At 43.3% G+C, this 23,472-nt stretch overlaps 2 protein-coding genes and 1 long non-coding RNA gene across 7 annotated transcripts; 1 reads left to right on the top strand and 2 right to left on the bottom strand.

Annotated features, from left to right (window-relative positions):
* On the bottom strand, positions 1–2,700 carry mrnip (MRN complex interacting protein). Of its 4 annotated transcripts, none has more exons than XM_010754673.3 (7): positions 2,498–2,700; positions 1,635–1,694; positions 1,380–1,486; positions 1,233–1,287; positions 682–800; positions 401–464; positions 1–334 (listed from the first exon to the last, which is right to left on the bottom strand). In XM_010754673.3, the coding sequence occupies exons 1-7, from the start codon at positions 2,555–2,557 to the stop codon at positions 71–73; spliced, it is 729 nt and encodes a 242-aa protein (XP_010752975.1). In that variant the 5' UTR covers positions 2,558–2,700; the 3' UTR covers positions 1–70. The 4 variants fall into 4 exon arrangements, with proteins under 4 accessions (XP_010752975.1, XP_010752976.1, XP_010752977.1 ...); XM_010754674.3 differs by having other exon boundaries at positions 401–461; XM_010754675.3 differs by having other exon boundaries at positions 1–322; positions 2,498–2,698.
* On the top strand, positions 1,609–6,811 carry LOC113745787 (uncharacterized). 2 transcript variants are annotated; one of them, XR_003462401.1, is made up of 5 exons: positions 1,609–1,712; positions 3,020–3,122; positions 4,282–4,525; positions 4,903–5,177; positions 5,374–6,156. It is a non-coding gene; the product is annotated as an uncharacterized LOC113745787 (long non-coding RNA). The 2 variants fall into 2 exon arrangements; XR_003462400.1 differs by lacking the exons at positions 4,282–4,525; positions 4,903–5,177; positions 5,374–6,156 and adding an exon at positions 6,700–6,811.
* Positions 6,372–22,122, bottom strand: tgfbi (transforming growth factor, beta-induced). Its single transcript, XM_010754672.3, has 17 exons — positions 21,871–22,122; positions 21,192–21,290; positions 13,893–13,957; positions 13,120–13,277; positions 11,870–12,034; positions 11,329–11,475; positions 11,097–11,238; positions 10,797–11,009; positions 10,430–10,567; positions 10,208–10,350; positions 9,112–9,248; positions 8,647–8,777; positions 7,449–7,573; positions 7,268–7,370; positions 7,036–7,109; positions 6,901–6,925; positions 6,372–6,820 (listed from the first exon to the last, which is right to left on the bottom strand). Exons 1-17 carry the CDS (start codon positions 21,981–21,983, stop codon positions 6,759–6,761), a joined length of 2,040 nt encoding a protein of 679 aa, XP_010752974.2. The 5' UTR covers positions 21,984–22,122; the 3' UTR covers positions 6,372–6,758.
* Positions 22,123–23,472: the final 1,350 nt, after the last annotated feature.

The following is a 23,472-nucleotide window of genomic DNA, read 5'->3' as shown; positions in this document are numbered from 1 at the left end:
TAATGATTAAAATAATTTATTAACTAAACAGAATTAATTAATCTGATCAACTGGTTGATTGATCAGCTGGTCAGAAACGCTCAGCTGATTTCAGGAAGTCGTTGTTGAAGTCAAACTCCTCCCCACTCTGAAACATGGAGGAAACAGGAAGTGATGGGCGGGGTCTGGAGAGAGGCGGGACCTGACTCCACCCACAGACTGAAGGCTCCTCCCCCTTCTTCACCTGTCCATCGGTACTGAAGAACTGAGCCCAGCGGCTGACCTGACTGGTCAACAGACGCGGAGGACTGGACCGGTTCAGACTGGTTCTGGGTCCATTTGTCTGTAGACAGAACTGATATTTACTGTCACTTCCTGTGTAGGTCAGGTGACATCACACATGATGATGTCATCAGGTTACCTGTCCAGGTATCCAGCTCTCCTGTCCTCCGTCTGTCTGTCCTCCTGGTCTCTTCCTCTTCCTGCTGGAAAAAAACTCATCTGTGAATTTGACTTAATGAATTAATTAAACAGTAATTTTGTTAATTAGTTTAATTAATTAAACAGTAATTTTGTTAATTAGTTTAATTAAACACTAACTTGTTAATTAGTTTAATTAAACACTAATTTGTTAATTAGTTTAATTAATTAAACATTAATTGCAGACAGAGGTGACTTCATCGACATCAGTTGACATCACACCTGTCAATCTTCTGGTTTCCATGGAGCTGTTTGTCCGTCAAAACATCCTCCTCCTCTGGCTCCGCCTTCTCGGGTGTGTCCAGGTATTTGCTCCAGCAGCTCACCTGAGTCTGTGTCACCTGGAGACGAACAAAGACGACTAACAACAACGTGTGCGTTCACCTCTGTGTGTGTGTGTGTGTGCACGTCTGTTTACCTCTGTGTGTGTTTACCTCTATGTGTGTGTGTGTGTGTGTCTGTGTGTGTTTACCTGTCTGTGTGTGTGCGTGCACGTCTGTTTACCTCTGTGTGTGTGTGCGCGCGTCTGTTTACCTCTGTGTGTGTGTGTGTGTGTCTGTGTGTGTTTACCTGTCTGTGTGTGTGCGTGCGTGCACGTCTGTTTACCTCTGTGTGTGTGTGCGCGTCTGTTTACCTCTGTGTGTGTGTGTCTGTGTGTGTGCGTGTTTATCTCTGCGTGTGTGTGTTTGTGTGTGTTTACCTTTTGTGTCTGTGTGTGTGTGTACCTGTGTGTGTGTACCTGTGTGTGTGTGTGTGTGTGTGTGTGTGGTCACCTGGGTGTTGTCCTGTTCTTCAGGTCTGTCCTCTCTTTCTGCCTCAGCCTGCTCCCTGTTAACAACCAAACAGGTGAAAAAAAAAACAGGTGTGAACAGGTGACACCTGGGTAAACAGGTTAGCTGCTGTGTATTGTGGTTGGTTACCATAGCGACCAGGTGTCACGCTCCTGTTCATCCATCTTGGCTCCTCTCATGGCGTTCAGTTTCTGAACATGGCGTCTACAGTCGGCCCCGGAGCCCCGCCCAAACTCCTGACAACCAATGAGAACACAGCACAGCATGGTGAACCTCTGAACACCTGTCCTTACCTGTTGATCCAAATCAGCTGGCACAGTGATTCTGTTACCACGGTAACAGACCCTGCCCCTTTGTTTGTCAATGAGTTCCAGGTGTTCTCACCTTCAGCAGAGACTGTTTGTGTCCGCAGACCTTACACGTCCACCTGCTCACCTTCTTTACCTGACAGACACAGCACAGGTAATAACTGACGACATGAAATTAACATAATTAATAATTAAAACCAAAGAGATCAGGACAACAGCTGTTAGCATGTAGCTGGCTGTTAGCCTGTAACTGACTGTTAGCCTGTAGCTGGCTGTTAGCCTGTAGCTGGTTGTTAGCATGTAGCTGGCTGTTAGCATGTAGCTGGCTGTTAGCCTGTAGCTGGCTGTTAACATGTAGCTGGTTGTTAACATGTAGCTGGTTGTTAACATGTAGCTGGTTGTTAGCCTGTAGCTGGCTGTTAACATGTAGCTGGCTGTTAGCATGTAGCTGGCTGTTAGCATGTAGCTGGCTATTAACATGTTAACATGTAGCTGGCTATTAACATGTAGCTGGCTGTTAGCTTGTAGCTGGTTGTTAACATGTAGCTGGCTGTTAGCATGTTAACATGTAGCTGGTTGTTAGCATTTAGCTGGCTATTAACATGTTAGCATTTAGCTGGTTATTAGCTTGTAGCTGGTTGTTAGCATGTAGCTGGCTGTTAGCCTGTAGCTGGTTGTTAGCTTGTAGCTGGCTGTTAGCCTGTAGCTGGCTGTTAGCCTGTAGCTGGCTGTTAGCCTGTAGCTGGTTGTTAGCTTGTAGCTGGTTGTTAGCATGTAGCTGGCTGTTAGCATGTTAACATGTAGCTGGCTGTTAGCCTGTAGCTGGTTGTTAGCATGTAGCTGGCTGTTAGCATGTAACAGGCTGTTAGCCTGTAGCTGGCTGTTAGCATGTAGCTGGTTGTTAGCATGTAGCTGGCTGTTAGCCTGTAGCTTTGTTACCTGTTGAACCTGGAAGCTCTGACAGGAAAAACACCTGACGACGTGAAACTCCTGGACCATGTCGGACAGGTTCAAACGGTTCTTGTTGGTTCTGGTTTCGATCGACCGAATCCGTTTTCCCGGGTCTAAAGTTTGAAGCGCGGTGACGTCACGCTGTGCGTCACAGCTCTTCCGGCAGAGTAGACGTGGTTAAGGTGAAGGGTGCTGCCCCCCACAGGCCATCCGTATAACTGCACCGGTACATGTTTGTGTGTTTGTCCAGCAGGTGGCAGCAAGGTAATGTAGGTATTGGTACCATCAGGTACCATCAGGTACCATCAGGTGTGCTGTCTGAGGAATATCTCTGTGGCTGTTTGTTTATATATGTTATATATATATATTTGAAACGCTTTGTTGAATCAAATCATATCTGTCCTAACTGAGAAGAAAACAGTTAGTTTTTAGTTTTGTTGTAATAATGTAATTCTAGTGTATGTTTTGTGCTATACTGGCGCCTGAACTGTTTATCATCCACCTGTCCAGCTGCTTCACCCAACACCAGCAGGAGAACGCCCCGGTTGGATTCGGCTTCTTCTTTTATCATCCACAGGTGTGAGGACATCTGGAGCTGTCACCGTCACATAAGGTAGGCCTGTGTGTAGTGCTGCAAAGGAACTAAGGCACCATTCATAAAATTGTGCATAAAAATTGGTAAAAATCCCCAAAATGAGTATTGATTATTAACTTTATTAACTTTGTGACATTCAAGTGTCAGCTCATGAGGCTGTTGCGAAATCAGCTGAAGTGAACGGTAACACAGATGAATCAAAGAGAAATGTGTTAAAACATTAACTGATAAGACATTAGAAGAAAAGTTGGACAGGAAGGCTAAACTAAAAAATCCAATTCAACATGACACCGCATTTCTTGTGCCCCAGCAGCCAATGCAGCGTCTACTCTTTATTATGTCTATGCAGCCAGGTACAGCCAGGTACAATCAGATACAATCAGATACAATCAGGTACTGTCAGGTACAGCCAGGTACAGCCAGGTACAATCAGATACAATCAGGTACTGTCGGGTACAGCCAGGTACAGTTAGGTACAGCCAAGTACAGTCATGTACAATCAGATACAATCAGGTACAGCCAGGTATAGTTAGGTACAGTCAAGTACAGTCATGTACAATCAGATACAATCAGGTACAGCCAGGTATAGTTAGGTACAGCCAGGTACAGCCAGGTACAGTCAGGTACAGGTGTATTGTCAGAGAAAAAGCAGACTCATTTTTGATCAGTGTTGCTGTGTGTGATGAACACACAGGAACAACTCAAAGCAGAATTAACAATAAATATGAATTTAGAAAATGCAGGCCAGACATCATGTAGTATATAAATCATTTTCTGTTTGTTTCCTTAAAGATGGAAAATTTTGCAGTATCACAGTTGTAGAGGAGAAAGACCAGACTCTCCACACAGCCTCCATCAGCTGTTTAGATTTTGTATGAGAACAAATCATTTATTGTAAATAACTGAACACAACTCATCCAAACAGATGAAAACCAGCTGTGAAAGTGAGTTGTTTGTTTGAAAGTGAGTTTTTATTCACTTCATCAACAAACTTAATTTTCTTTATATGTATTTAACTTTGTACTTATTTAACTTTATATTTATTTATCTTATTATTTAACTTTATATTCATTTAACTTCATATTATTTATTCTTGTATTTATTTATCTAAAATGTATTCATATTTATTTTTATGTTTTATTAATTTCAATTTAGTTTTATTTCTAAATGTGTTCAGTTTAGAAAGACAAAGATGAACATCAACAATGATATAACAGTACCACAGTAGCAGAGGGGGTCTGTTTCCAGAACCAGAACCAGGAGCCGGTTGTGTTTTCTCTTCTGCGGTTTCATACTGAAGTCATGCAGCAAGGCTCATCTGTCCTGAATTAACAGCCGCTGTCATTCATCTCTACAAAAACAGACTATAACAGACTGGAGACACCAACCTGCAGCTGAAACTGGATCTTTATGAACCAAAGGTTAGCTGAACGTTAGCTGAACGTTAGCTGTAGGTATCAAACTGCTGTAGGATGAAAATAAAACCAACATCAAACCCAAGAGAAGTTTGATGGAGACTGACAGAAAGTCAAAGCGTCTGATGTAATTAAATAAAATGAGTTGATTCAATAAATTAATAATAAATATATATATTAAACATAATAAAAATGTTCATGATGTTTTTCTAAGATGAAGTTACAATCAAAATACTTGCTCAGATTTCTGCAGCATCTAAAGTTATGGTTCACTTCAATGTTTAAAGTTTAAACAAACACAACGTTCACTTCAGTTAAAATAAACAAGACTGATCTTATATAATCATATATGTACTTCTGTATATCTCCTTTCTCACCTTCAGACCACTCAAAACGCTTTCATCATATACTGATGACATTAGCTGTCATGCAAGGTGCCAACTGCTCATCAGTTTTAGGAGCTAACCATTCATACACATTTGAACACTGATGGTGAGGCCTTCGGGAGCAGTTTGGGGTTCAGTATCTTCAACTGGAGGAGTCAGGGATCAAACCGCCAATCATCTGATTAGTGGACGACCTGCTCTGCCTCCTGAGCCACAACCTACTAAAGTGTATTAACACAGAGAAGATCATATTCTCGGTGTTTGAAGTAAAGGTCAGAGATTCTCACACACACATATTTTTCATACTTTAAGTTCAGTTGTTTCTCTTCACAAGCTCAAAAACCCTCTTAATTTCATGTCTGTTGTTCATGTCAGTTGACGTGTCTGTGCAAACCAGTGTACAGACTGACATTGTGGTGAAGATTCTGGGGTTTAGTTTATGTAGGTGTGTTATTTTTCCCTCCACAGGAGACTTAAGGTTCACTCTGTGAGGCTTTCACAGCGTCACATTAAACGCAGCAAAAAGGAGCTCTGTTTCAGTTGGACCCGGGTTCTGTTGACCTCACCTGGACCACATTAATATTTCAGAGCTCTGATCCTCCTTCAGCAGCAGTGAGGAAACGTGCATGCAGGAAACGTGCACGCAGGAAACGTGCACAGATTACAGATGATTTAAATTGACGCTTTGCAAACCAGCAGAGAGTTGAACCCAGACTGAACCCTGAGCCCTCTGAACGGGCCATTATTCAGAACTACACACACACTTTTCATTTTTTTCAGCTTTATTTTACAAAACAGTAAAAACTTCATCAGGTCACTCTATGTTTGAATTCTTCTGTTCGGGGGTTCAAACCTGCGACATGCTGCAGGACAACAACAAAAACACTGCAAAAATTTGACATGTGAAAGTTCAAAAAAGTGACTTTTGGTCAAAGCTAGTTTTTTTTACCAGTACACAGAAATAAAAACAGTCTGGTAATTTTTTTTTTTTTTTTTTTAAAGATTTCTTCTTCTGTCGACAAACTGACGTCTGACAAAGAAGAGAAATCCTCCTCAGAACCTCACACTTCGATTCATCTCATTTGTTCCTATTTGGTGTTGGCCCACCTTGTCTCCTTCACTTAGTGGTTTCCTACATTTCCCACAATGCCATGTTTAATTTTTATACATTCCCATGACTCTAACAGGTGGTTGAACTAGTTACTGTTAAATGTTAAATTCTTGTTTTATTAAACACACAAACTTTTAACTCGGTGAAAAAAAAAGTCAGGACCATGTCAAACCAGTCATCATCCTCCGTGTCTGTGAAGTGAAACAACCTGCAGTTCCTCTTGTTGTCCACCTGAGGCTGGCTCCAGAAGTGAGTCAGTCTCCATAAGTCCCCATGTCCAAATGTCCAACTTCACAGCAGAAATAAACATGTTTACAGCCTGGGACAAAAAACAGTTTTGGTCTCTGTAGCTAATTTCCCCGTTCATGACAACTGTACTGAGGGTGAATTTATATACAACTCACCTGTTCACATTATATTAAGGCTTAAAGTTATGCAGGGTTAAGAGCGTGGACGCTTTGATTGACAGGTGGGTGTCATCACACTGATCAGTATTTGGACCAACCCGGCTCTGAAGCAGATCTGTAAACACATTTCTATGTACTGACATGTTGACAACCTGTTCTGTTTGTTTCACGGCGTTTGTTTGATGAATTGTTGAATCGTTTTTTGGTGTTGGAGGATCTCAGGAGGATTTTTCTGTCTGCCATCTTTGACACTTTGACCACATGTCTGTTCTTCAGACATTCTTCAGATGTTCAGCTGACGTTCTTCAGACATCCAGTTCTTCTTCTCGAGTTTTTTACTGACTCTTGTTCATCGTCCTGCTGGAGCGACTCCGGACCACCTTCTGGAAGAGATCATCTGTGAAAACAGAAAATGCACATCAGAAAACGTGAAGTCAGAGGAAGTACAGGAAACCTTTCAAAATAAGACAAGCTGACCGTTCTTGAATCTCTTGGCGTCGGCCTGTGAGACAGAAAGAAGAATACTGTATTAACATGAGTGTCGGAATATGGGTCTGATCTGGATCAGGACTTCTGAGTTCTGCTGATCCGGTTTCATTGCTCATGACTCACCAAAGAGGATGCAGCCGGTCTGAGAAGAGCTGCAGGTCCATCAGCCTGTTCCCGGTCCCGGTCCACCTTCGGAGCTGCAGAGACACAAACTGCACTCAGTCACTGAGATCAGACATGATGACTCTCCACATACATGTGGTCAGTGTAGTACTGTGAGGTTCTGATCCAGAGAAACCAGAGGGACCAGGACCTGGTCCATCAAACTGAAAGTCACATCAAGATCTGGACTCACGTAGAGGTTTGATGATGCTGTTGACAGCGTGGACGACTCCATTAGTCGCCATCAGGTCTGCGTCGGCCACTGGGACTTTGTTGACATACACAGTGTAGTTCCTCTGAAACAGAGAGCAGCTATCAGAACTTCTGATCCAAGTTTAAACAGAGTTACTGAACAGAACTTGAACAGAACTGACCACGCCAAGCTCCAGCTTGTCTCCCTGCAGAGGTTTGATTCTGGTATGAGATCCAACTCCTCCGCTCACCAACATGCCCTCACCCAGATGATACCTGAGCACACCTGCCAGCTCCTGACGGTTACCTGGGAGACAGACAACACGCTGAGTCAGAGACAGGAAGACTGCACTGAGGACAGGGAGGACACATGCCATCATGCCGTCTGCTCTACATCAATTCAACAATTCAGTTTGAAACTTGTCAATCAATAAACGATTGCAACAATCACAACATAAAGTCAAACAAACTGAACTGATTTTGGGCGTTTGTCGAACAGAAGCAAGTTCTGTAAGAGAATCAGATCCTCTTTTCACCTTTTTATCTCTGATGTTTAGAAAGTTTCTCTGAATCACTGAAGTTATTGCTCCTGTTGATGTCTCACCCGTTAGATGCCATGTGTCTGTTATGGTTCAGTTTATTATGTCTTGGTTGTTGTGTTTTCTGTTTGTGCTCTTTCTGTTTCCCCCTCCTATTCCTGTTCTCCTGCAGAGCTGGTGTGTTGCAGGGGGTGTGGCTGGCTCCTCCCAGTAGCAGCAGTGGCTCACCTGTTCCCACTCAGCCCATTACCTCCACCTCATAAGCCTGGCCTTCACTCCTGCCCTTTGTCGGATTATTCCTTGCGCTTCCCCTTCATGCTACTCACCTGTGCTCCAGCTCCAGAAGAACTCCTCTCGCCAGCCTGCTCCCTGCCTCACCAGTCTGTCTAGTTTAGTTTCCTTGGTTTATGAAATTAAAGTAATTTTTGTTTTCACTCACCATTGTGTGTGTGTGTGTGAGTCTCTGCTCTGGGGTCCACATCTCTGCGAACTTAACAATGTCCTCCCCATCCTCCTTTGTACAGTCTGCATGTCTTTATTAGGCATCTGCAGCACTGACAGTTTATATAAACCCGATTAAAGTGCCATGTTGAGCGGACGGGAATGAATTGGCTGTGAGTCACGTAAACACAAAATATCCAGACCAAAGATGGAATTTAAGAGCTAGAGAGACAACCAGTCCAGTTTCCTTCAGTCCAACATGGCTCCCGGGGATGTATGAGTTCAGGCATCATCATTTAACACTGTTCTGCTCTGTGTCTGTACAAACACCACAGACAGTGTGTGGACCCGATCTGCCATCATCAGACTGGAACATGATGTTATGTTATGTTAAACTCACGCATCAGTCTGTTGAGCTCGAGCTGGTTTATGGCAGTGAAGGCATTGTTGGTCGGGGCAAAGAAGGTGAGCTCTCCTTGCTGGTTCAGCAGCTCCGTCATACCTGCAGTCTGGATGGCTCCAACCAGGAGGCTAAAACAACAAGGGGTGTGTTTGTTTGTTACACCTCTGTTAGACAGGTGGGAGGAGTCTTTCACCATATTTACAACAAACGTGTTTATTGAAACTATTTGATTGGCTCTGAGAGGCTGTTCCTTAATGCTGCGATCGGATTGGACTTCAGGAGTGTTTGTTTTTGTGACGTCACAAACAAATCAATATTCAAACAGAAGAACCTTAAGACCAGAATAGTGAGTCATAACAACTTACAAACAACTCCTCACGATACACAACATTGACAACTCAGCCAAGTGGTTGGTTGATTGATTCATTCATTTATTCATTAATTGATGTGATGTTTGCTCACCTGAAGCGGTCGTCTGCCTTAAGCACATCCATGACTGTCCCCGTTGGCGGACTGAGGACTTTGTCCACGGTGAACATGGTGCCATAACGTCCAGTCTTATCATGAGCAGCAATGCAAGCGTTCTCAATGCAGAGGTTCTACAAAGACACAGAGAACTTCTGAGAGGAGAGGAACAACATCTGATTGATCTCAGTGACTGATTGGATCCCAGCTGATGTCATCACTTTTGTCATAGTTGGACATATTTAATGAAATATTAAATTTCCTGTCTGTGTCTCGTTAATAAACAGAAGAAAAGAAGACTTTTCAAAAACACTAACGGACGTCTTTAAACTCTGGACTGAACTCTTAGAAACTCTGGACTCCTCATCATGACTCTGTCGGCAGCTGTTTTGTCAAAGCACACACACGGAAAGATTTAGCTGTCGTGGGAAACAGGAAACTTTTTGCGGTCTGCAGAGTTCATTACTGAGCAGAAATTTGAACCACCCACAAGTCCAAGACCTGAAACACGTGGAGCCGCTGTGGAGAACACCAGACACCACAGAGTGAAGATGGCGACGGCAATGATGCCATACTAAAAGCTTCAAAACGGTTGTCCACAAACCAACAGGACACATCCACAGCATGTTCAGACTCCACATGACAAGGGGCGGCCTGTCTAATACTGTGTGTCTGATGAGATATTCATCAGTTGTGTTTAACACTTAGGTATGATGTCTGTCATCCAGGTGTTGAGTTAACCAATTATTTTCCGTCCCTAACTGAAACCAAAGACACAGTATGCTTTAATAAATGCTAATGTTTAGCAGGAGTCATGTTTAACACGTTCACCATCTTAAATTAGCATGTTAGCTAGCATGCTAAAATTAGTCAGCTGAGGTTAATGGGAAGTCATTAGTAGTATTGGACATGTGGACCTGATGAAAAGTCAGAGGATCAATAACGTTATCAGAAGAAACATGAACGTCAACCACAATCATGAGACAGACGGACAAAGAGAAATAAACCTTCAGGTGTACCTTTGACAGCAGGCAAAAAATCATGCTGATTTTCTATTGGCTCATTTAAACCTGAATGAAGAAACATTTCTTACGTTTCTGTAGACGAACACTCTGAGTTTGAGTCCTCCGAGCGTCTCCAGCTCCTGACCGTGATACAGAGACTTGGAGGACAGCTGCTCCTTCACGATGTGATTGGTCATCAGCTTCCTCATTTCAGGCGTCATCGTCAGACTGCCTGTTAGAGAAACACTCGTACAGTCAGAGGCCACTTTATTAGGTACACCTGTACACCCCACAACAATCCAATATGTTACCTTTGAAAGCGTCGTCTAGAGGAGCGAGCATAGTCAGAGCCTCAGAGCCGGTCAGGTAAGGTGTCAGACCTGCCTCCACAAACAGCCTGGTCACCGTTGCAACAGATGAACCTTCAGCTAGCTCCAGAAGAACTTTAGCTAAAAAACATCAACAATACAAACACGTTATTGTAAATACTACCACTACTACAACTAATACTACCACTGTTACTACTACTGCTACTACTATTACTACCGGATAGTAATTGTAGATATATTATTCTGTACTTCAGTACTTTTGACATAGGTACTTTCAGAATCAGACAGTTGTACCTTCAGTATTAGAAACAGTGGTAGCATTACTAGTATTACTTGCAGTACTTGGTACCTGAGTCAGGGATAAGCAGCTCATTGATGAAGTGGATGACCCCGTTGGTTCCCAGCTGGTCTGTCTTGGTGATAATGGCCTTCCCGTTCAGGGTCATCTGGTCTCCGTCACAGCCAACCTCCAATACGGTGCCCTGCAGAGTCTCCATCGGAGTCCCTGACACAATTGACTCTGCACACTGTATCTGCTTCAGGATGTGGTAGTTCAGCATGTCTGAGAACAGGTACACAGGAGGATGAACATCAGACTCAAGTTCATAAAACTACAAATAAAACAGTCAGAGCGCCTCCTGCTCGTCACCTCTTAGAGCCACAGGGTCTCCCAGGATCCTGTTCAGGGTCTCCTGAGGAATCTTCTCAAAGGCCTCATTGGTGGGAGCAAAGACGGTGTACTGACCCTCGTTCTCCAACATGGTAGTCAGACCCGCAGCAGCCATCGCTGTCTGAGACGCAGATAAACAGGAATTCAGTGACCGAACACCTACCTTTATGTCAACCTGCTCCACCTTCAGTCAATTGACGGATGGACTCACCTGCAGTGTCTCCAGGCTTTCGTCAATGTCGAGGAGCGACTGCACAGTGTTTGAGACTGCGGTGATGACGCGGTCAACCACATGCACAATGCCGTTAGTGGCATGTTGGTCGGGTTTGATCAGACGAGCACAATTCACTGTCACAATCTGAGGGCGAAGAAGACATCATCTTTTCACAACGTGATCATTGTGTGTTACAGTGTGTGTTACAGTGAATTGCAGTGTGTTACATTGAATTGCAGTGTGTTACAGTGTGTGTTACAATGAATTGCAGTGTGTTACAGTATGTGTTACAGTGAATTGCAGTGTGTTACAGTGTGTGTTAAAATTAATTGCAGTGTGTTACAGTGTGTGTTACAATGAATTGCAGTGTGTTACAGTGTGTGTTACAATGAATTGCTGTGTGTTACAGTATGTGTTACAGTGAATTGCAGTGTGTTGCAGTGTGTGTTACAATGAATTGCAGTGTGTTACAGTATGTGTTACAGTGAATTGCAGTATGTTACAGTGTGTGTTACAGTGTGTCATGGTATGTACATACCCCATTGCTGTAGTGTTGGATGTGGACAGGGAAGTCCTGGTACATGGAGGCGAAGGAGGATCCATGTTTGAGCTCCTCAGAGGTTAGCCGGCGGTTTACCATGTGGTAATGAAGAGCATTCAGCAACTCGATGTTTACGTTGCTCACCAGAGCGTCCAGGATCTCCTGCATCCACACACCAAAAGGCCGTCACATGACATCACGTTCTTTATACGTGTAGAATGTCACATGAGCAGAAAACCAAGAAATATGACCATTACTCTGACCATGTTTAGGTTTATCTTTACCTGTTGACTTCCTTGGCTTTTTTTTCTGCCCTTTTCAAGCTTTATTTGATAGAGACAGCTGAAGGGTGACAGGAATGCAGGGAGAGAGAGATGGGGAATGACATGCGAGAAAGAGCCACAGGTCAGATTCGAACCCTGGGCTTCCACAGCGAGGACTGAGCTTTCGCACATGGGGCGGTTGCTCTACCAACTGAGCTAAACGCCACCCCAAGTTCCTTGTCATTTAACTGTACTTATGTCTATACCTGTATGTACAACTGAGAGCAAAGTAAACGGGGTTAAATTCTTTGTGTGTGTACACACACCTGGTCAATAAAGTGATTCTGAATCTTCAATCTTCTGACCACAGTCTTTGGTGTTGTTTGGTCGTTGCTACAGTCAGAGATTACTGCGTTGATTGGTGTGTTGCTCTGTTATTTCTACAGTATTTGTTGTGGTTTCTGTGGTTTTGTTCTCTTTGGCTCTCTTTGGTATTAAAAACACCTAACAAATATTTAGTTTCAAGTTTTAAAAGTTTCAGTCATCTGTGGTTGTAGGAGCCACTGCTGTGTACATTTTGATTTAACCACTAGGGGGAGTTTTGTTTTTTGTGTTGCTAATTACAGATGGACACCAGGTGTTTAATTAGAACATGCCAGGTTAGTTCTAGGTTTGTAGGTAATGGATACATGATTCTTACCACGCAACCAGACAAGACAAGAAATGTAACTACCAGTATTCTTTGAACTATTTAATAAAGGGATCCCCACCCAAAGTCTTCTGAAAGTGTGATTCTTGTTTTAATTAACACATTAAGAACTGCCTCACCTACAAAAGTGACTTGAGTTTAGAGTTTAAAAACAGTCTCTATATTGATTTTTATCAAACAAGAGAAAATAATGCATTTGTTGGGGACTACTTTCAGCGGTGGATTAATCCACATTTGGTGAGACTGCAGGTCGGTGTCTTTGAGACTGTACTGACCGTGGGCAGGGCGGTCCAGGCCTTGTTGCTCGGTGCGAAGAAGGTGAAGCTTCCTGGACCTTCAATCTCCTCCTTGAGTTTGGCTCGTTCAGAGTACATCTGAGTGGTGGAGGCTCCGACCACGCCCAGTGTGTTGTAGATGTTCACCAGAGGCAGTGCTGCAAAGATCACACAACAAATGAACCTCCTCCAACAACAAAATGTCAGAGCAAGAAAACCTAGAATGCAACAGTGGGATGACTGTAATCGGTCAGAGTTTGATTTTATCTTTTAAAGAACAAAAAACGAAACAATCGAAGCCTTTACTTGCCAGAAGAATAAACCAGTGGATGTGTGTTCATCATACCGACCTATCAGTTTACTAAATTTAGATTTCAAGATTTTATCTAAAATACTAGCCTTAAGACTAGAGAAAATCATTCCATTTATTAATGACAAGACAGGGTTTATCACTGGAAGGAACTCATGTAAAAATGTTAGACAGTTACTCAACATTATTCAGCTGTGTCAGCAAAATTATCTTGAAGTTATGGTAGTGTCATTGGGTGCTGAATGTTCAACTTTGGAGGGGGGCTTCCCTCAAAGGTGGGGATAAATTTCTTTAATGAGTTTGAAGAAACTTCTAAACTGTGAGTCTTGAAGTCGTGAAGTTTCTTCTTTAAAAACTTTGTTTCTGTTTGTCTCAGCATGTTTATGACTGTCATGTATGTGACGCATGTTGACACCAGGTGTGACTGGGCTCTGTGTCGGAGGTCAGAGGTCAGGGGTCATACCAGCAGGACAGCCCTTCTCCCCGGGAATCTTCTCATAACCAGGACAACACTCGTAGGTGATCACACTGCAACACAAAACAGACACATGAGGATCCAAACAGAACCTAAGCACATCTGAGCCTCAGAACCTTTGTGTAATATTTCTGCTCCAGGCAGACCCATAAAATTGTCTGTAATGACGATGTAATGATGCTCATAAAATTTTGTGCTGCTTCTGTTTACATTTAATGATCCAGGAAATGTCCCGACTTCTCTGATGGAGGTCCAGATCCATCTGAGGACCCCACAGAACTGAACCTGGACCAGAATAGCCCATTCTGAGTCAACAGGCAGCAGCATGGTCACCTTTAGAAATGCTAAGCTAACATAGCTTCATCATTGTAGCCTTAAAGTCACTTAGCCTTGTGCGTAGCCTCATGCTAAGTGAAAATAGTAGTTACTGAATGTAGGTGTAGCTGTTGTGTAGCTGACTGAATGTTCGCGTGCTAATATCTGACCTATCTACATTGTGACGACAGCTCCGACCTGAAACGGTGAGTTCTGTTTAATAAAGATCTGACGAAAGATTTTTAATCAGATCTCACTGAAAATCAAATTATGAAACGTCATGCTAACAACATGACATCAGTTAGCTGAACATGGCTTTATTTTTATTTAAAATATATAAATATTTATTTATTTATTATGATTTTCACAAAAATCAAACAATATTAAATAAAGACAGATATATGAATACTGCAGATCGTTCTGATCCGGGTCCAGAGTTGAGTTGAGAGCTGCTTGTGTTGAAAACAGCGAGCTGAGCTTCACTCCAGCGGACGCCACATGTGCCGCGTAATGAAGCGTGGAGGCCTCCATGACTTCCTGTAGAGATTTCCATAATAAATGTGGCTCCGCCGTCTGGACTCATAAAGCTCATTTCCTCAGAGAGAAGAAGAATCTGCAGCCAGACTAGACGCCTGACGGGGGACCAGACCTGCTGCCAGGAAAAACACCAGACCACCAGGAGCCTCTGTAGACTCCTCACTTCCTGTTCACTACAAAATAAAATTCCTGGCTGGACTATAATTAAATTGAACAGCCACTACTTCTGTTTCACACGTGGATCACATGACGCTGAGCACCTTATTGATCAGCTGATATCAAAGTGTAATCTCACTGTGTAACTATGTTCAGCTGTACTCGAGTATTTGTTCGGATTACATTACTTCTGATCAAAAACTAGCAAGTCGACAACTTTGCTACCAGCCAATCATCATCCAGGTCCCCAGCAGCAGCTGATATCACTGCCTAGTCCAGCAGCAGTCAACCCAGAACCAGAACCAGACCCAGCAGCAGCTGATATCACTGCCTAGTCCAGCAGCAGTCAGCCCAGCTCGGCGTCTGTCTTTCAGCCTTTTATTTCACCAAGCTCTCACCAACCACTAAAAGTCAGTCCCACATTTACTCTTGTCGGCTGCTTCTTGCTCGCTCACTCTCTCCTTTTCTCTTCTTAGCTTCCTCCGTCAGCGTCCTCTTCACTCTCTTCTCCTCTGCCATTGTCCATAGAGGCTGCTGAGTCGGGTTACATTACCCACTCACCCAGCTCGTTCTGGCACAACACCGACTCCACTATCAGCATTCCCCGTGCCCCAGGCCTGAAACCTCCTCTTAGTTGGTGGTCTGAGACTAAGTGCCATAAAGCGTTACATACCTTCCTGAACCGCCACCATTCACCTGATTACAAGTCAGTATCAACAGGATTTAAACTGTGTAGTTTATTACAGTTACATGATGATGGTTTAGAAACATTTTCTCATTGTCACGGTGACACCCGTTCTGATTTATTTTATTTTATTATTTTTTTTGTTTCTTTTTTTTTTTTTTTTGAGGGGGGGGGCTTTTTATGCCTTTAATGTATAGGAAAGCCGAAGAGGGACAGGAAGCAGGGGGCAGAGAGAGGGGGAAAGACACAGGATTCGAACCGCGGCCGACTGCAGCGAGGACTGTAGCCTCTACACACGGGGGGCCTACACAACCCACTACGCTACCGACCACCCCTGATTTAATATTTTAATAAAAAATAACAAGAACAATAACAATAACAAGACCTTCAGTCAAATAATGTGTTTATGTTGATTTAATAAAGCAGCAACAGAAAAACTTCAGCAGCTTCAAGATGGCAGTAAAATGTAAACAGATGTGTGTGTGTGTGTGTGTGTGTGTGTGTGTGTGTGTGTGTGTGTGTGTGTGACTGATTATCTAACCAGATGGAAACTTGACTCCCGTTTGCTCTGCACATAAACAAAGATGGCCGCCACGGACGTCTGACAAAACAAACAGAGCAAGGTCGAGACGCTCGATGGAAACTGGCCAGAAGCTTCCAGCAGAGACATGAAAGAGGTCCAAACCAAACCAGAACCCTGAAGAGTCCCTGAGAACCCATTAAAGACTAAACAACATTCACAGGGAGGTTACGTGTCTGAGGGACGCTCGTCACCATGACGACAAATAAACTAAGAGAAAAAGAGACGCTTTTATTTTGAAACACACATAGTCCAGGTCTGATCCTGGTCCTTTAAAAACCAGGTCTGATTCTGGTCAAAAGTGGTCAAAAGTGGTCCAAGGAACAGAGACAGGGTCACTGATGCTGGCCCAATCCAACAAACTGCTGAAGAAGTTCATGCTGGTTCTGATAGAAAACTGTCAGAACACACAGTCCATCACAGACTAGTCAGCGTGCTGACCCGTCCACTGCTCAAAGACCCAACAATGAGTATCAGAACTGGACCACGGTGCGATGGAAGAAGGTGTTCTGGTCTGATAGGTCAGGTCTTCTTTGACATCACATGGACAGCCTGGTGCGTGGAAATCACATGGCACCAGTATGCATTATGGGAAGAAGGCGAACTGGTGGAGGCATGTAATACCATGTTCTGCTCGGAAAGCTCGGCTCCTGCCTTCATGTGGACATTACTTTGACACGTCCAACCTACCTGAGCATTGATGAGACCATGTCCACCCTTTGATGAGGCGTGGTCTCTTTCAGGAAAAAGCTAACATGCTAACAGCTAAAATGTTCAGAAATGTTTGAGGAACACAACAACCAGTTCAAGGTGTCAACTCGATCCAGATTCCCCAGAGTTCAACCTAACAGAGCATCTCTGGGATGAGCCAGACAAACAAGTCCGTTCCATTTAGGATGCTGATGTCTCAGAACCACAACCACAGCATAACTTCAGATGTCTGAGGTCTGTTTAATATGTAGCCAGCTGTTTTTTAAGACATTTAACATGATTGGACAGTTGACTCAGAAGCTGTTTCATGGACAGATGTGATTCCTTCATTATTCCTTCATTAATGAAGCAGCTTAAAGGACGTCCACAGAAGACAACAGTGTTGGATGATCGGAGGATCCTTTTCTTGATTAAGAAAAACTTCACAGTATCCAGCCAGTACACTCTGCAGGAGACATGACATTATCCAGGTCTGCATGAAGAAAAGACTTCATGAAATAAAATACTGAGAGTTCACCTCAAGGTGCAAACAAACAAACAACAGAAAGGACAGCTCAGACTGAAAACATAACAAGAACAGACAAACCAGTTTGGTGAAGGCTCATCATCTGAAACACACCACATCTTTTGCCTTTATTTGATAGACAGCTGAAGAGTGACAGGAAATGCGGGGAGAGAGATGGGTAATGACATGTGGGAAATGGTATCAAGTATCTAATATTTTCCTGGGTATCGATATCGAGTTTGAAATTTTAGTATCGTGACTACCCTAGATGTCACTGTGTTTACTGATGTGACAGAAGACAGAAGCAGCCCGATGAATCCTGAAGTGTATCAGGACGACGGAGCTTCATTTTACAGACTGACAACAAGACAGACCAGGAGTTTATTAATACAAAGCAGTGAAACATTCTGCAATGACTGAGTCAATCACAAAGACAAAAAGGACAAATTATCACAGAGGAGGAAACCCAGTGTTCAAACTGTCAGCCTACAAAGCATTCTGTATTAAAAATTAACAAGTTATTAATGATAATGTTAATTTGACCAATGAAATAAAGGACTGTATATAAAACTGTTTGCTGATTCTAAATGTTTCATTCAATTTCTTAGTTCAACCCCTCAAATTAAGGCTCAAAGCCTGAACTTCAGATCTACTGTGGTGACATACAGAGCCAAAATCCTGAAAACTGATCCGTCACTGTCCAAACCGTATTTATGCTGAATATAGACAGAGGCTAACGTTAGCATGAAAGAATCTGCTGACAGAGTTTAAGATGAAGGACTGAAGCACTGAAGCACTGGGGGAGGGGGGAGGATAGACCCGGGGGAACCAGGAAGGACGGGGGAGGACGGGGTGAGTTATAAGGGGAGTTATGAGTCTTCCTTCTGCTGACCTCTGACCTGCTGATCCTCCTCCACACTGACATACAAACAGAGGACAAAGACTGACTTCAAACCTCCACCACACCCTGACCCCCCAACCAAATTCAGACCATCCAGACCCTGACCCACACCACGTGTGTAAATCTAATTAACCTGTCAGAGATGTGTTTCCACAGAGACTTTGACTGAACTGAGCTCAAAGACTCTGTTTGTGAGGAACCTTTGAAGCTGCGTTCAACATCCTGAATCCACTTTAATAAACACAAACACTGAATGTTTTAAAAACGTGGTGAGTGACTCACATTCTGAACAGAAATCTGAATTTAACTCAAAGGGTTCAACACAGACACCAGGACCAGAACAAGATCCAGGGCCAGAACAAGAACCAGGAAAGCAGACCAGAAACCAGAAGAAGTTTTTGAATCAACAGGAAACAAAAGAAGAAGTGACGTCTGATCAGAACTAAGTCGTCTCCGTGGTGATGATGAATCATCATAACGTTTAACTGCAATAGTTCCTGTTGATGAAGAACTTGAAATACTTGAGAATCTCATGGAAGTAATCAAACACACAGACACACACACACACACAGACTCCTTGAACCCCATTCATGCAGAATCTGATCACAGTCTGGTCCACTGCTGATAGAACCTCATTACTAAAGTGTGTTCAGTATGACACAGACAAACACCACAGAAGAAGAAGAGTCCCATGATGCACTTGTTCAACATAAAGTCACACAGCACCAACTGTTTGAATCATTCTGGATCAGATTTCATGTTTTCAATGTAACCGGGCTCAGCAGCTTCTATGGACATGGTGGCAGAGGAGAAGAGAGTGAAGAGGACGCTGACGGAGGAAGCTAAGAAGAGAAAAGGAGAGAGTGAGCGAGCAAGAAGCCGCCGGACAAGAGTAAATGTGGGACTGACTTTTAGTGGTTGGTGAGAGCTTCGTGAAATAAAAGGCTGAAAGACAGACGCCGAGCTGGGCTGACTGCTGCTGGACTAGGCAGTGATATCAGCTGCTGCTGGGTCCGGTTCTGGGCTGACTGCTGCTGGACTAGGCAGTGATATCAGCTGCTGCTGGGGACCTGGATGATGATTGGCTGGTAGCAAAGTTGTCGACTTGCTAGTTTTTGATCAGAAGTAATGTAATCAGAACAAATACTCGAGTACAGCTGAACATATGTACCACAGTGGTATTACACTTGTGGGACAAACTGGGATGTCTGGTCGCCATCAGCCTCAGCTGTACTGTGTTTATTGATTATTAGCTAAACGTGATACAATGAGTGTGTTAGAGCCTCTCATCCAGACTCATCTGGGATTGGCTGCAGGCCATCGTGACCCAGATGAGGTGAAGAGGTTACAAATGATGGAAGGTTTTAGTTCTTCTTCTGTGGTTATCAGGGTTTTGATTGCAGACTGCAGGTCGAGGTTCTTCTTCTGTTTTCTCTGACTCATCTCAGTTTCAGTCTGTTTTTATTTCATTTTTTAAAAGTTAAGTCAAAATGTTAAAAGAACCTTCGGGCCTCTTTGGACCTCTGAGGTAAACCGACCCTGACAGGTTTCTTCTTCTGTGGTTATATAAGAGGTGAGGACACCTCCGGAGGGAGACATTCCTGAAGTCAGACTGCAGAGTGAATACCCAGACCAGCACTAGAGTTGTTCCGATTCCGATACCAGTATCGGAAATTGCTATGATACTGCCGAAAATGCTGCATCAGTATCGGCCACTACTGGAGTCCAGGCACCGATCTGATACCACATAATGTATTAAATTAGTAATCTATTACTGGTTAGCTCTGTTAAGCTCTGGCACAGTTATTCTACGCCGCTCTTAAAACAGTGGCTTTCTGCTGCAGCCTGCTGTTTTAGAGGGATGAGGAAAAGTTGATCACGTGACACAGACACAACAGACACACGTATGTCAGAGCCGGTTGACGCGAGGCTTGGAGCTAAGCTAACTAGCACTAGCATATCATGTCGGTGGTGTGGCAGTATTTCACCCTGAATGTTCCCACCACTAATGCGCGTGTTCAGACAAGGACAGGCAAACCAGCAACCGGTGTTGGGGGGATGCGGTGTTGGGGGGATGCGTTGTTGGGGTGCTGAGGTGTGTTGCCGTCAGGGGCGCCATATATTGATTTTTTTGTCATGGGGCCCAAAATTCCTGCCGGCGCCCCTAATTGCCCATGGGCGTGTCTATACCTGCTGAATGTAACCACTGTGAAACAATCAGGGAATAACTTTTTATTTCGCTGATTCATAACATAATAATAACAATAACATTATCGAGGCCAGCCTCGCTCTCTGTTATTGTTATGTCTCTCTACTAAAGCTCTCTCTCTCCGTGTCTCTAATCAAATCAAATCAAATTAAACTTCTTCGTGTCACTATTTTGCGGAAATTGTGAGTCAGACTCAGATTTAGAAGCTGGTGAAATAAAGTGAGAACACACATACAGGTAGATTATCAGTTTAGTCCATGAATCTGGATAGTCTCTGCTAAAAGACTGTGACATGCAACATATGCAAAGATGTGACTGCACTAATTTAAAAAAAATAATTATTCCTAGATTTATTTAGTCAAATTGCATTTGCTGAATAATCATGTTTTAAAGGGTTTAACCTGAGACAGGCACAATGATAATCATATCACAGTCATGCAGGGATAGTATGATATTTTTTTTTTATAACATACTGGTATCGGATTGGTACTCGGTATCGGTCGATACCCACAGCACAAGTATCAGAATAGGTATCGGGTGGGAAAAATGGTATCAGAACATCTCTAACCAGTACCAGAACACAGACCACAACCATGAACACAGACCAGCACCAGAACACAGACCAGAACCATGAGCACAGAGCAGAACTAAAGACAGAACCATGCATGAACAGATGGTTTGGACTCACGTGGGTTTCCCACAGATCTTGCGGTGGTACCACTGTTTGCAGTTGGTGAAGTATTTCTTGTCGGTTCCTTTGAGCTGTTGCATGGCACAGACGTTTGGACTGAAAGAGACACAGAGCAACATTCTTTAAATAACCCTTAAACAACTCTTACAGAGCCTTTAAATAACCTTTCAATAACCCTTAAATAACTCTTAAACAACTCCTACAGAGCCTTTAAATAACCCTTAAATAGCCCTTAAATAAAGGGATTAAACACCTTTGAAACCAGAAAGTTTTTTGATTCTGAATCATTCCACCTTAAATTGAACAAACCACCTTAAATTAATCAAATCAGATAGGAAATGACTCAAAGATTTTAATCTAGAAAACAGGAGACTCATTCCACCTTAAGTTAACAAGAGATTTTAGGTGAGTATTTTATTTCTGATACATAATTTCAGTTTAAAAAGAAACTGAAACAAACTTTTAAATAATAACGTCCGTTCCTGTCCGACATGTTGGACATGTCTCATGTTTGGATCGGAACATTAATGATTTATATGAAGAAGATTATCAAACACAGAGTGACGTAGAGTGACGTAAAGTCGCGTAAAGTGACATTAACAGCGCCAGATTAATACTCTTACTCTTACTCTAACTGCTCGGTTCGGCTTGGTTCGCAGTACCGGATTAGACTCACCCCTGCAGCCGGCCTCTGATCCGGCTGTGCTGCAGGACCGCCTGGTACGGAGACCGGGCCACACAGACGGTCAGAACCAGGGACAGACCCAGAACCAGGACACACAGGTTCATCTTGGACTGGACCAGATCAGAAATGGATCTCCGCCTCTTCTTCTTCTTTCTTCTTCTTCTTCTCTTTGTTTCTTTCGTTCAAACTTCCCCTTTGCCTCCGCAGCCTGCGGTCCCTCCAGGATCAGGACCGGACTGACTTATAAAGGAGGAGGGGGGGGGGGGGGGGGCGCGGGAAGACGGGAACAGAGGAGGAGGAAGAGGATGGGCTAGACATCAGACACCAAAAAGGAGCTGAGAAAGAGTGCATTTCTCAGTGCATTTACTTAAAGTATTTTAGTATTTCATAAAGTATTTAATTTATTTATTTCTGCATTGAGGGGGCGGTGCTGACTAAGTCTGTATCAGGATTGGTTGATTAGTTTGCAAGCCTTGTTTTGAAAACAGGAGATTTCTGCTTTCAGATCTTTTTCTTGCTGGTTCATGAGCCGCTGATAAAATCTGATAAATCAAATACAGCTGTTCCTCTGTGCTGCATTCAAAAGCTGAAAAACTCTAACGCTAAACAAACACAAAGACATAAAGTTGAACAACTGCCAGCTTCACTTCAGATGTTGACTTTGTTCAGATCCACACTGATGTGACACCTCCGGACACCTGTTCCACATTCAGTACCATCAAGCATTTGAACTCAACAAATATCTGACGCAAACATGTTCAATCAAACATTTAAACATGAAACATACAGCAGAACGGTTACACTCGAACACGTCAGACACTGCAGCTTGGATCATGGTCTATAGCCTGTCCATGTTATGATGGTGTCCTGTCATGTTATGATGGTGTCCTGTCATGTTATGTTGGTGTCCTGTCATGTTATGATGGTGTCCTGTCATGTTATGATGGTGTCCTGTCATGTTATGTTGGTGTCCTGTCATGTTATGATGGTGTCCTGTCATGTTATGATGGTGTCCTGTCATGTTATGTTGGTGTCCTGTCATGTTATGATGGTGCCCTGTCATGTTATGATGGTGTCCTGTCATGTTATGTTGGTGTCCTGTCATGTTATGATGGTGCCCTGTCATGTTATGATGGTGTCCTGTCATGTTATGATGGTGTCCTGTCATGTTATGATGGTGTCCTGTCATGTTATGATGGTGTCCTGTCATGTTATGATGGTGTCCTGTCATGTTATGATGGTGTCCTGTCATGTTATGATGGTGTCCTGTCATGTTATGATGGTGTCCTGTCATGTTATGATGGTGTCCTGTCATGTTATGATGGTGTCCTGTCATGTTATGATGGTGTCCTGTCATGTTATGATGGTGTCCTGTCATGTTATGATGGTGTCCTGTCATGTTATGATGGTGTCCTGTCATGTTATGATGGTGTCCTGTCATGTTATGATGGTGTCCTGTCATGTTATGATGGTGTCCTGTCATGTTATGATGGTGTCCTGTCATGTTATGATGGTGTCCTGTCATGTTATGATGGTGTCCTGTCATGTTATGATGGTGTCCTGTCATGTTATGATGGTGTCCTGTCATGTTAT

Source organism: Larimichthys crocea, chromosome I (genome assembly GCF_000972845.2).
Source record: "Larimichthys crocea isolate SSNF chromosome I, L_crocea_2.0, whole genome shotgun sequence".
In the NCBI taxonomy this organism is placed as follows: Eukaryota; Metazoa; Chordata; class Actinopteri; family Sciaenidae; genus Larimichthys; species Larimichthys crocea.
Note: the sequence above shows the minus strand (reverse complement) of the source record. Positions and strands in the feature narration are given on the sequence as shown.

Excerpts from the sequence above, each read along its gene's own strand:
- mrnip (XM_010754673.3), bottom strand. The coding sequence starts at position 2,557 with ATGGTCCAGGAGTTTCACGTCGTCAGGTGTTTTTCCTGTCAGAGCTTC. Across the intron at positions 1,288-1,379 it reads CGTGACACCTGGTCGCTATG|GGAGCAGGCTGAGGCAGAAA; the intron begins GTAACCAACCAC and ends GGTTGTTAACAG. Across the intron at positions 801-1,232 it reads AAGAACAGGACAACACCCAG|GTGACACAGACTCAGGTGAG; the intron begins GTGACCACACAC and ends GTTCGTCTCCAG.
- tgfbi (XM_010754672.3), bottom strand. The coding sequence starts at position 21,983 with ATGAACCTGTGTGTCCTGGTTCTGGGTCTGTCCCTGGTTCTGACCGTC. Across the intron at positions 21,291-21,870 it reads ATCAGAGGCCGGCTGCAGGG|TCCAAACGTCTGTGCCATGC; the intron begins GTGAGTCTAATC and ends TGTCTCTTTCAG. Across the intron at positions 11,239-11,328 it reads AAAGCCTGGAGACACTGCAG|ACAGCGATGGCTGCTGCGGG; the intron begins GTGAGTCCATCC and ends TCTGCGTCTCAG.